Genomic DNA, 12,358 nt, shown 5'->3' with positions numbered 1-12,358 from the left:
GGTAACACTGGATCCTTAACCCACAGTGGGGCCAGGGATTGAAACCACATCCTCACTGGATACTAGTTGGGTTCATTTCTGTTGAGCCACAATAAGAACTTCTCCAAAACTTGATAAAATTTATCAAATTTTCACATTTTGATGAATAATTATCTGAATAAAACAATATTGGAAATATATTTTTTGCATCATTAGGGGATTAATAGTACTTAATGCTAGAATGAGACAGCATTCAGCATTATTCCTTTTTTTCTTTAAAAAAAAGTGCCCCAAGGAGTTCCCCAGTGGCTCAGCAGGTTAAGGATCCAGTGCTGTCACTGCTGTGGCTTGGGCTGCTGCCATAGTGTGGGTTTGATCCCTGGCCTGGGAATTTCCACATGCCACAGTATGCCAAAAAAAAGTACCCCAAAACATTGTTCATATAATTAAATGGATGAGGAAGGAAGGCATTTTGTTATAACCATGTCCTCCAATTGTTTGAACATCTTTCGAGTGAGAAGCCAAGTCACATAATGATTATTAAAAATTATTGTAGGAGTTCCCGTCGTGGCGCAGTGGTTAACGAATCCGACTAGGAACCATGAGGTTGCGGGTTCGGTCCCTGCCCTTGCTCAGTGGGTTAACGATCCGGCGTTGCCGTGAGCTGTGGTGTAGGTTGCAGACATGGCTCGGATCCTGCGTTGCTGTGGCTCTGGCGTAGGCCGGTGGCTATAGCTCCGATTCGACCCCTAGCCTGGGAACCTCCATATGCTGCGGGAGCGGCCCAAGAAATAGCAAAAAGACAAAAAAAAAAAAAAAAAAATTATTGTATTGAAGTCTCAGCTAAAAACTCAATTTTGTCTTCCACCCATTTTGTTCGACACAAAGAATTAGAACCAATGGAAAGGGATTTGATACTCAGGGATGAGGGCCATTTCCTTTCTCAGTCTCATCACCAAAAGCGAGACTGGTCTCCATTTGTTCAGAGCCCCAGGGGTTTTTCTACCTCAGGACAGTGTACCTTGGGAAGGTTAAGAATTAGCGAAGAGTGCTAGAATGGTGACTGTGAAAAAGAAAGGTGGGAAAGGGAATCAGTAGCCACCTGTGGTCAGTGACTACCATATTAGAGCAGTTCTTGCACTTAAGTTTCAGATTGCTACAGGGTTTCCTGCAGTTGGCTCCCCACCACGGCATGAGTTCCTGGGTCACGGATCGGATCCAAGTTGAAGTTGCAACCTACGCCACCACTGAGTTGTGCCAGGGACTGAACTGTGTCCCAGTGCTCCAGAGATGCTGATGATTACATTGTGTCACAGAGGGAAATACTGTGTGTTTTACAGTGACCTTTTTTTTATACTTAGTGTTCTGTTTCTTGCATTTCAAAAAGACTAAGAACTTCATATTTTATGTACTTTATAGCTCTTATCACAAGTGCCTCATATCTGTTTAAAAATATTCATGGTATCTGATGCAAGAATTAGCAGAGTAATTTTACAGAGAGGATATAAAATTGTTCAAAGGTTTGGACTTGAGTGCTCACGACTCCATGGACAGCAACCTGCACTGGGTCAAATTACTGTTTTTGAGTATGATTTCACATGTTTATCAAAAAGATAGAGGCCTCGGAGTTCTCTTGTGGTATAGCAGGTTAAGGATCCAGTGTTGTCACTGCAGCTGCTTGGGTCACTGCTGTGGCATGGGTTTGATCCCTGGCCCAGGAACTTCCACATGCCACCGGTATGGCCAAAAAAGAATAAAATAAAATAAAATAAAATAAAATAAAATAAAATAAAGATAAAATCTTTGAAAACAAAGCTGGAGTAGTCAATTCTAACATTCCATTTCTACCTTGCTAACCAACACTAAAATGCAATTCATCGACCTTTTCTCCTCTGCCCCAGTATCTTGTGCCTTCTCCACAAGGTAACTCATTTACATCATGCTGGACTAATATAGGCATCCTGCATTTTCTTTTATGTCTAAATGATTTAAATTTCTTTTCATTTCACTGGGATTTCATACACAGTGCCAGACATTCTTTCGGCATTCACAAATCTTAAATACAAGGCTGCATGACAATTACTCCACTTCTCTCAGAACCTCTTACAGCTTTCCATGGTCCTTTAACAAAAAATGTGTAGGTAAAAACTAGAAGGTATCCCAAAGAATTCTCCCAAATGGTCCAGGGACCAGGAGTGAATCTCTCATTGCCGCAGGCGCCTGGGGACTCAGCTGACTTAAGGCTCATGAGAATTAATATGTAGACAGGCTTCTTTGTCCTGAAGTCCCCGATCAGTCCCCACCTCTCTTCCAGACCACAGAAGTAGTCTGTGCTCAGGGCATCCTGAGCTGTGCCAAGCTCCATTTAAATAAAGTCACTGATTCCACTCTGTGAATTTGGAGGAAGGAAATACTGAAGAAGACTCACTGCCCAACCCAAAGAATGACAGAGACTGTGTCCCTTGACTGAATTGCTTTCATTCCTTCTTCCCATCCTGTTTCCTCCCCACCAAAACATAACTGAAGAACTAACCTGACTTAATAGCACTGAAGAATTACCTGGTACCATTCTATCTGTTCACTTTTTGCATATCTTCCAAGCACCAGCTATGAGATTTACTAATCTTTGCGTCCCTAGAACCTAGAACAGTACTAAGCACAGAGGAAGCAATAACTACTTGTTAAAAGAAATGATTGCAGTAACTACTTGTTAAAGAAAGTCTTGCTTTGTAATTCTAGGGAACTTAACATTTTGTAATTTGCTTCAAAAAAGTGAAAAAGAAAATGCCTTGTGGGGTGTTTCCTTGGGTTTCTCCATTTTAATATTCCTGTGTCTTAACTGATCTCTAGCTACAGTTTGGAGGCCTCTCTTTCACAAGGGCTGCTGCAGGCAGAAGCCCTGAACCTTTCCTCATCTTTTATACGTGGAAACATCTTATTTTCATTTAAAATAAGTAAATAATATGTATACTCAGTAGACAGTTTAGAAATTACACACACACACATATTCCTGCCACTCAGAGAGAACACCTATGATTTATTAAGCTTTCACTTAAACCTATTTTTTTTAATTTTTAAAAATATATAATGATTTTTTTTTCATTATAGCTGGTTTACAGTGTTCTGTCAATTTTCTACTATAAAGCATAGTGACCCAGTTACATATACACGTATGGGTTCTTTTTTCTCACATTATCATGCTCCATCATAAGTGACTAGACACAGTTTCCAGTGCTACAGAGCAGGATCTCATTGCTAATCCATTCCAAAGGCAATAGTCTGTATCTATTAACCAAGTTCCCAATCCATCCCACTCCCTCCCCCTCCCCCTTGGCAATGGACAAGTCTGTTCTCCACATCCATGGTTTTCTTTTCTGTGGAAAGGTTCATTTGTGCTGTGTATTAGATTTCAGATATAAGTGATATCATATGATATTTGTCTTTCTCTTTGACTTACTTCACTTAGAACTAGAGACTCTAGTTTCTTCCATGTTGCTGCAAATGGCATTATTTTGTTCTTTTTTATGGCTGAGTAGTATTCCATTGAGTATATATACCACATCTTTCTAATTCAATAAACCTAGTTTTTGTTTTGTTTTTTTAAGAGCTGCACCTGTGGCATATGAAGCTTCCAGGCTAGGGGCTGAGTCCAAGCTGCAACTATAGGCCTAAACCACAGCCACAGCAACACCAGACCCAGCTGCATCTGCAACCTACCACATAACTTGTGGCAACACACAGATCCTTAACCCACTGAGCTACAAGCAGGGATCAAACCCACATCCTCACTGGGACAACGTCCTTAACCCGCTACACCACAATGGGAACTCCTGAACCCAGTTTTAAAGTACTTGACCTCATTTCCTGAAGACTTATGTTGCAGAATGTTTTTGCAAGCATTTTTCTAACCCAAGGCCCAATTTGAACTGTCTCTCGATTTTGCACTCTGGGCCCTAAGTGGGGAATGAGATACAATTCTGTCAGACTGGGTAAAAATCTGTTAGTCTTGGTAAAAATTCGTCAGTCTGGAAATCTCCTGGTTTGAAATTCAACTCTTGTCATTCGGGGAGAAATCTATTTACTGAAGAAACTCCGTCGGGCTGCAGACTCTTCCTCACCAGCTTAGGGGCTCTCCACAACCCAGCCCTCCAGAACCCTCTACCAGCCCGCCACCCAGCGACGCCTACCGGTCAGCCGAGCGGAAAAAAAAGCCCAGCGTCCCCAGCCCAGCACCGCGGATGCCACGCTGGACGCCCTGGCACCGCCCCCTTCGGGTCCACCGGACCAATAGGCGCTGAGATATGCCTACATCACACGGAGCTGGCCAATCGTGGAGGGCCACGATCCTAGAAAGGCTGGGCGCTGGGGGGGCTGGCCCACTGGGCGGCGGCGGCGCGCACAGGCGTAGACACGCTCCAGCCATGGTGGTGGTGGCAGCTGCGCAGAGCCCGGCCGCCGGGGCCCCCAAAGTACTGCTTCTCTCCGGGAAGCCCGCCGCCGCCGCCGCCGCTGGAGCTCCGGCCGGCCGGGCTCTGCCTATCATGGTGCCGGGCCAGCGAGGGGCCAGCCCGGAGGCGGCAAGCGGGGGGCCGCCCCAGACGCGCAAGAGACAGCGCCTCACGCACCTGAGCCCCGAAGAGAAGGCGTTACGGAGGTGGGCGAGGGTCGGGGCGCGGACCCAGAGGGCTAGGGCCCGAGGTCTGAGAGCCAATCCGAAGGAGAGACAGGGGTTCTGGGCCGGGAGCTGACCTCCCGCCACGGTCGGTCTCTGACGGCCTTTTGGGTGCCAGCGCCAGCGTGGCGCGGGGCGGGGCGAGGGCAGGAAGTCTGGACCGGCCGCTCTACTGCGTTGGGTGGAGTCCAGGGCTGAGCAGGCCTTTTTTATTAAATTCTTTTCTCTCTCATTAGAGATGACCACAGCTGGGTCTGCGAGTACCTGGGTTCTGGGCCCTCTCGCTGTGTGACCACAAATCCGTTGTTAAGCTTCTCTGAATTAGGGCTGTAACATGGAGTCCATTGATTTACCTCCTTTTTGGAGGCGCACGGGTCTGAAATGACAGCTGTTGAAGGGGCTGTGAGCCTTAGAAGGCTCACTAGTCAAACTCAGTCTCTGCGTCCTTAAAATGATATTTGCCTCCTGAGGTCGTTGGGGAAATAGAGAAATATCTAGTACTTAGTCCTCCTTAAATATTAGTTCTTCTATGATCTGTTTGCTTTTTGTGATTTATTAAGTGCTTCTCGAGCCGACCGGCCTCAGCACCAGGGCAAAAATCGCCTCAGCCTTTCACCCGTCTGAGCTGTTTGCTGAGGGAGCGTTTATGTCAGCGGCATTGCAACCCACATTAGATTTAATCAGTCCGGGTTGGATCCTGTTCGAGGGAGTCGGGAAGCAGCAGCAGAGTAGAAAGGGGAGGAGGAGATATCTCATGACGCTGTGTGTCCAGCCTCAGTGCTGTGGCCGGGATAAGACTGAGGTGGATGACGCAATATGGGGGAGAATAAAGCAGGTTTTCAAGCTAGATCCACAGAAGGCTAATTTTTCGGTTTTGTTTCTTTGAAGGGTGAAGTCTGAAGTGTATTTTACCATTAGTCTGCCTTATGCTATAAGTTAAAAATGAAAGCACCAGCTGGCCAGGTTTTCAAATAAAGCTATGAATAAGGTTTAAGATGAGTCAGTGTGGTATCTCTTTCTGTCCTCAGGAAACTGAAAAACAGAGTAGCAGCTCAGACTGCCAGAGACCGAAAGAAAGCTCGAATGAGTGAGCTGGAGCAACAAGTGGTAGATTTGGAAGAAGAGGTAAAAATACTTAAGATCAAATTCTTATCTTTTATCCATTGTGTGTATCTTCCCTTGGTGAATGGTCTCTTATTTGCAATAATGCCTTGAGTTGTTTCATCCCCTTTAGAATACAAGTGGATGTATAATTAAAACTTAAACTAATCTAAGTGAGGGTAGATAGGTAATTGATTAAGTGTGAAGCTTGAGGAGAGCAGAGTAATGGACTCTAGCATTTGGTGCTATATTTAAGAGTTGGTGGATTACATTACATTAGTCTTTTATCAGTTAGTACTAAGTAGTAAAAGCAAATAGGAAATCATTACCTAAACTTGAGACCTTTCCTGTCTTGGCCAAAAGTCCACCAAGGGTTCCTTTCCCCTTTTAGGGTCCATTTGTTACCTAAACTTAAATTGTTGTCAGTTACACATCTTGAATACTAAGGAGTATTTGTGGTATTTTTTTTCTTTTTTAACATTTGTTGATTTTACAGTCCATCACTACCATTTTTATTTCTACCTGCTACTTTGAAACAGGATTTGTGGATTTGACAAATCCTCGCCATATGGAAGTTCCCAGGCTAGGGGTCAAATCAGAGCTGCAGCTGCCAGCCTGCACCACAGCTCACAGCAATGCCAGATCCTTAGCCCACTGGTTGAGGCCAGGGATCAAACTCTTTTCTTCATGGATACTAGTCAGATATGTTACCGCTGAGCCACAACGGAAATTCCCTCAAGATAGGATTTTTAAAAACCAATCATATTTAAATTAAAGCCACAAGTTACCTTTGTTGAGGTCTGTATTAGTAGTCGGGGGTATTGTGTTAAAGGTGACCCCATGAGATGACATTTTTTTTTTTGTTTTTGACAACACCTGTAGCACCCAGGAGTTCCCAGGCCAGGGATCGAACGCATGCCTCAGCTATAACCAGAATCACAGCAGCAACACCCAGTCCCCAACCCACTGAGTTACAAGTGAACTCCAAGATGGTACTTCTTATATAGCTAGATTTGCATCGACCTTCTAATATCTACTGTGAACAACTCACATAAGCATAGAATAGAGTTTTCTGAAAGATCCAGGAGAAGGAAAGGAAATCTATTGTATTAAAACTTTGTCAGTTGTATTTTTTTTTGTGGCCTCATCCACAGCATGTGGAAGTTCCTAGGCCAGGGATTGAACCTGAGCCTCAGCAGTGACAATGTGGATCCTTAACCTGCTGAACCACAGAGGAAACTCCTGCCAGGTGGATTCTTAAGTGAAAGAATTAAATGATTTAATAACCTCTTCTGAACAATTTTGCAGAACCAAAAGCTTTTGCTAGAAAATCAGCTTTTACGAGAGAAAACACATGGCCTTGTAGTTGAGAACCAGGAGTTAAGACAGCGCTTGGGGATGGATGCCTTAGTTACTGAAGAGGAGGCAGAGACCAAGGTAAGTCATGTCCTTTATTAGGTGCCATATATGAGAACTGGTTTTAATTGATGTGTCCTCTTTCTTTAATGGTAATTCATTTTTCAAGAGTGTAGTGAATAGTCCTAAGTCCTAATAATTAAAATAAATTACATGGCTGTCTAAGAGCAAGTACTTACAAATGCTGATCACCAACAAGGTGTACCTACCGTGCCAGCCTTCAGAAGAACCAGGGTAAGAGAGCCAGTCACATTTGACTTTGAATGCTGTCAAAATTATAGTAGTTCTTTGATGAATATGAATGAGAGAGAAAGAATTCCTTGTGATAGTGACACCTTTCTGATAGAGGGGTGATGTATGGATTTTAGTCTGTGAATCATGGCAGATGTAGTGATAACATGTAAGATGGTCTGAGGCTGACAGTAGGCCAGTTCTATTCTGTGAAGTTGATGTTTGACACAAAATTGTTTAAAAATTACTATCCAAAAGGTTCTGGGCCTAATTTCACTATAGAACTATTGTTGCTAGGGACATTGTTCTTATCGAGAATATGATTAAGATATTATTTAAGAATATCAGCTCTGATTAGACCCCTAGCCTGTGAACCTCCATATGCCACGGGAGCGGCCCAAGAAATGGCAAAAAGACCAAAAAAAAAAAAAAAAAAAAAAATCAGTCCTGCCTGAATGTTTGCTGGGGGAGAAAAATGTTCCATTGTACAGAAAATCACAATGAAAAGTTCACCCTACCTCCTTTTTCTGATCTCTTCTTGAAGAGGGCTCAAGAAAATGGAAATAACAAAATTCAAGGGAAAGATTTCAGCTCTATAGTTTTTTAGATTTCCTAAAAGTCGAGAATCACAGCTACCTGGCAAGCTTTTCCTAGGAGACTTTTCAGCTGTTTGTCTTTCCTCCCAGGGGAATGGAGCGGGGCCGGTGGCCGGGTCTGCTGAGTCCGCAGCACTCAGACTACGTGCACCTCTGCAGCAGGTGCAGGCCCAGTTGTCACCCCTCCAGAACATCTCCCCATGGATTCTGACGGTGTTGACTCTTCAGACTCTGAGGTAGGGCTTACTCAGATTGACTAAAGAGCTGTATAACTACTGAATTCCATCTGTGTGATACCTGACCTCCCTAACCAGATAGATGAGGGCATAGTGTTAGTTTTGGTTGAGTTAGAGGTGAATATTGACTACTTTCCTATTTCCAGGTGGTTTAGAACATAGGGTGAGGTATAAATAAGTGGGTCTGATGGGTCCCAGAGCTCATCCTATAGCCTAATGATTAATTTACATTATGGAACCTAGCACTAAGGTCAACTCTTTGTGCATTCTAATAGTCGAACTCTATTTCATTTTTGCCTTTTACAGTCTGATATCCTCTTGGGCATTCTGTTCAACTTGGACCCAGTCATGTTCTTCAGATGTCCTTCCCCAGACTCTGCCAGCCTGGAGCAGCTCCCAGAAGTCGACCCAGAAGGACCCAGTTCCTTACCAGCCTCCCCTTCTTCATCACTGGGGACGTCACCAGCCAAGCTGGAAGCCATTAATGAAGTGATTCGTTTTGACCACGTATATACAAAGCCCCTAGTCTTAGAGATTCCCTCTGAGACAGAGAGCCAAGCTAATGTGGTAGTGAAAATTGAGGAAGCACCTTCCAGCCCCTCAGAGAAAGATCGCCCTGAATTCACTGTCTCAGTGAAGGAAGAACTTACAGAAGATGACTTCATTCCAGAGCTGGGTATCTCAGATCTGCTTTCAACCAGCCACTGCCTAAAGCCATCTTCCTGCCTACTGGATGCTTATAGTGACTGTAGTTATGAGGGTTCCCCTTCTCCCCTAAGTGACATGTCCTCTCTGCTTGGTGTAGACCATTCGTGGGAGGACACTTTTGCCAGTGAACTCTTTCCCCAGCTGATTAGTGTCTAAGGAGTGATCAGTACTGTTAACCCTTTTTCTTGACTATTACACTGCCTGGAGGATAGCACAGAAGCCTGTGGTTCATTCAGAAAGCTAGAGTAGAGGGTGTACAGTCCTAGAGTATTCCTCTAATATATTTGTTCAAACCTCATAGGTCACCCCAGGTATTGTCTTTTGACATTCAGTGGTCTAGGACATGCAGGTTGTTACTATAATCCAGAATTATGGCTTCTGAGGTACCTTTATCTTAAGGGCAGTGGTTTGCCCTAAAATACTTGGGTAAGGGTCACTGGACAAGAGTCCTAGACATGGAATTAATGAATGGCCCTTTATCATTTCTCTTCACCCCTTCTTGGCATCCCAGGCTTGCCTCCGATTTTAGGTCCTTTAGTTTGCTTCTGCAGGCAGAGAGAATGCCTACCTGAGGGGGCTCCTTTTCCTTCATGTACAGTTCAAGTAAAGATCAAGAATCTTTTGTGAAATTATTGAAATTTACTATGTAAATGCTTCACAGAATCTTTCCCAGCTAGTGTAACTTTTGGAAGGTGCTTTCTCCATTTATTTAAAACTACCTGTGCAATTAAAAAGTACAGTGCAGTCTGTTCTTTGATTCCTTCTTGAAACTCAAGTCAAGGTGTTTCACTGTTGATACTGATTTATCCAACTTGAGTGAGCATGCCACGTTTTTTTTTTTTGTTGTTTTGTTTTTTTTTTTTGGCCGTGCTTGCCGCATGCAGAAATTGCTGGTCAGGGATCAAACTCAAGCCACAGCAGCAACCACGCTGGATCCTTAACCCACTGTGCCACAAAAACCCAGCACGCCACTTTTCAAAGTGACTGAAAACTTTTCTGCCTTAATTGCTGTCTGCTTCAATTCCTGGCTCTAATAAGTAATACACCTGGAGCAGTTACTATATTTGTAAGACAGCTTTAGCCTGACTTTTGTAGCTTGTAATGGTAGAGCTAGAACTTGTAACAAGTGTTTTGCTGTATCTTATGTTAGAGAAGGACATGCTATTAAATAGTAATATTCTCTTGCTGTTATATAGTGATTAAGAGCACTTTTAGACTCAAACTCCCTGGGGTTCAACTCTGCCACCAGTTAACAAAAAATATCACTTATTTCCTGATTTGTGAGTATCTCTAAAGGTTGCTAGAGGAGTCAAAGAAATGACGCATTATAAGCACTTATTATATGTCAGGCACCATCCCAATCACTCAAAATTCACTTATCTCCTAATCCACTATGGAAGGGTTCTAATCTCTTAGAGAATTGTGCAGTCTAGAAAAAGTGTTTCACAAGAGAATGAACTTAAAAGTTATTTCACCCATGCTAGCATTCTATGCCAGTATTAATTATCAGCTACCTCTGAGACCAGATAAGGTAGATTCAAAGAATCCCAAATGGTAAGGCAAAGCAGTCTGTAGTTTCAGCCACTTGAAAGAGAATGCCTTTGGTATGTTTCGGGGTGTGTCCACAAGCATTTTGTAGGCAAGTTAAGTTCCCTGGTAGCTAAAGCCAAAGTCCAGTCTCAGTGCTTGGCAATACAAACTTGCTTAAGCTCTGACGTTTCTGTATTCTAAGTGTCCCCATGATTTAAAAACCCTGATCACCTGATTCTCTAGAACTAAAAACTTAAGTGCTAAGGATCTACTTAGGGATTGTATAGGCAGATGTAATTACAGATACATTTTTGCTTCCATCATGGTAAAACAAGCATCTGAAGATTGGGGCTCAAGTAATGTACATTCAGAAACATCACATGAAAGAGACGAGCTGGGAGTTCCTGTCATGTCTCAGCAGTTAGTGAACCCAACTAATATCCATGAGGACATAGGTTGGATCCCTGGCCTCATTCAGTGGTTAAGGATCTGGCATTGCCATGAGCTGTGGTGTAGGTTGCAGTCTCAGATCAGATCCTATGTGGCTGTGGCATAGGCTGGCAGCTACAGTTCTGACTGCACCCCCAGCCTGGAAATCTCCATATGCTATGGGTGCAGCCCTAAAAGACAAAAGACAAGCTGTACTAGCCAGGATAACACACAACATAACCTGTGTAGATTTTTCCAATTTTCATTTCCTGTACAGATGGGTGAAAAATACTAAACACTATGCTCAGACTTGAGAAAACACCCTATGTTCAAAGATACCTTCATATTGAAACACTAAATTGAATGGTTGGAAATAAAAATTAAGGTCTTTCCCTGTAAGACCTGCAAACCACTTCCCTGGACTTTGTAACATTGAGAGGTGCTTGCTTTTCTACTAGGTATGCTCTGGAGCAGAAAAAGCAAGGACAGCACTGCAGGTGGAGGTAATACCGCCTTCTTCCAGGAATATTTTATGGTATCAGTTAAATGCTGATGGGACGCCTAAGAATTAAATCTTTACCCTGTGACTTCTAAAGTTCATTAAGGAACAGGAAGACTGGTTTGTTTTCACACTAGCCAGTTGCTGAAAGACAACATCCTTGTCTTAAGGGTGCTGTAGTTCAACACTGATCTAACCGTGTACAACTCAGCTCTCAAGTGCCACTGGTAGAATATTTGAACCCAACTGATGCATACAAATCTGTATTCCCTCAAGTTTAAAGTTACACTGCCTAAACCACACTTTAGATTTCAGTGAAATCTAGACATTTTAAATATTGCTCTAAATAGAGTATAAGACAACTAGTCAAGTAGTAAAGAAACCTGGACCTTGGTGAATTGGCTTATACTATTGCCACTATCTACACAGAATCCGTATCTGTAAAAATAGATAACTTTTACCTGTGATTTCCCAATTTTGGTGAAAAAACAATAGTTTTCTGTAACTGCAACTCAAACTCTGCCTGCCCATAAATCAGGGATCCATATTTATCACATAATGGTTGAAATATGCAGGCAATACTGCCACCCAGTGACCTGTAAACTCTTGAAAGGAATGACCATGTAACAGAACATTAAAGAAATTTTTCTATGGGAAAATGATGGGAACTCCTGGAACATTTTTTAAGACTCCATCCCCCTGCCAAGACATTGATGGACATCAGGAGTGAGTTGTTAAGTGGCATGGAAATTTCTATGGGTTTTATGGTGTTCCCATTGTGGCGCAGCAGAAATGATCCAACTAGGAACCATGAGGTTGCAGGTTTGATCCCCGGCCTCGCTCAGTGGGTTAAGGATCTGGCATTGCTGTGAACTGTGGTGTAGATCGCAGATGCAGCTCAGATCCCACACTGTTGTGGCTTTGGTGTAGGCTAGTAGCTGTAGCTCTGACTGGACCCCTA

The 12,358-nt window shown here is 43.2% G+C and overlaps 1 protein-coding gene across 2 annotated transcripts; it reads left to right on the top strand.

Moving 5' to 3' along the window:
• XBP1 (X-box binding protein 1) lies at positions 4,386–9,673 on the top strand. Of its 2 annotated transcripts, NM_001271738.1 has the most exon segments (6): positions 4,386–4,633; positions 5,680–5,776; positions 7,061–7,189; positions 8,086–8,124; positions 8,151–8,231; positions 8,538–9,673. In NM_001271738.1, coding segments are annotated over 6 exon segments (1,137 nt in total). In that variant the 5' UTR covers positions 4,386–4,400; the 3' UTR covers positions 9,096–9,673.

The sequence above is a fragment of the Sus scrofa genome, chromosome 14 (assembly GCF_000003025.6).
Source record: "Sus scrofa isolate TJ Tabasco breed Duroc chromosome 14, Sscrofa11.1, whole genome shotgun sequence".
In the NCBI taxonomy this organism is placed as follows: domain Eukaryota; kingdom Metazoa; phylum Chordata; class Mammalia; order Artiodactyla; family Suidae; genus Sus; species Sus scrofa.
Note: the sequence above shows the minus strand (reverse complement) of the source record. Positions and strands in the feature narration are given on the sequence as shown.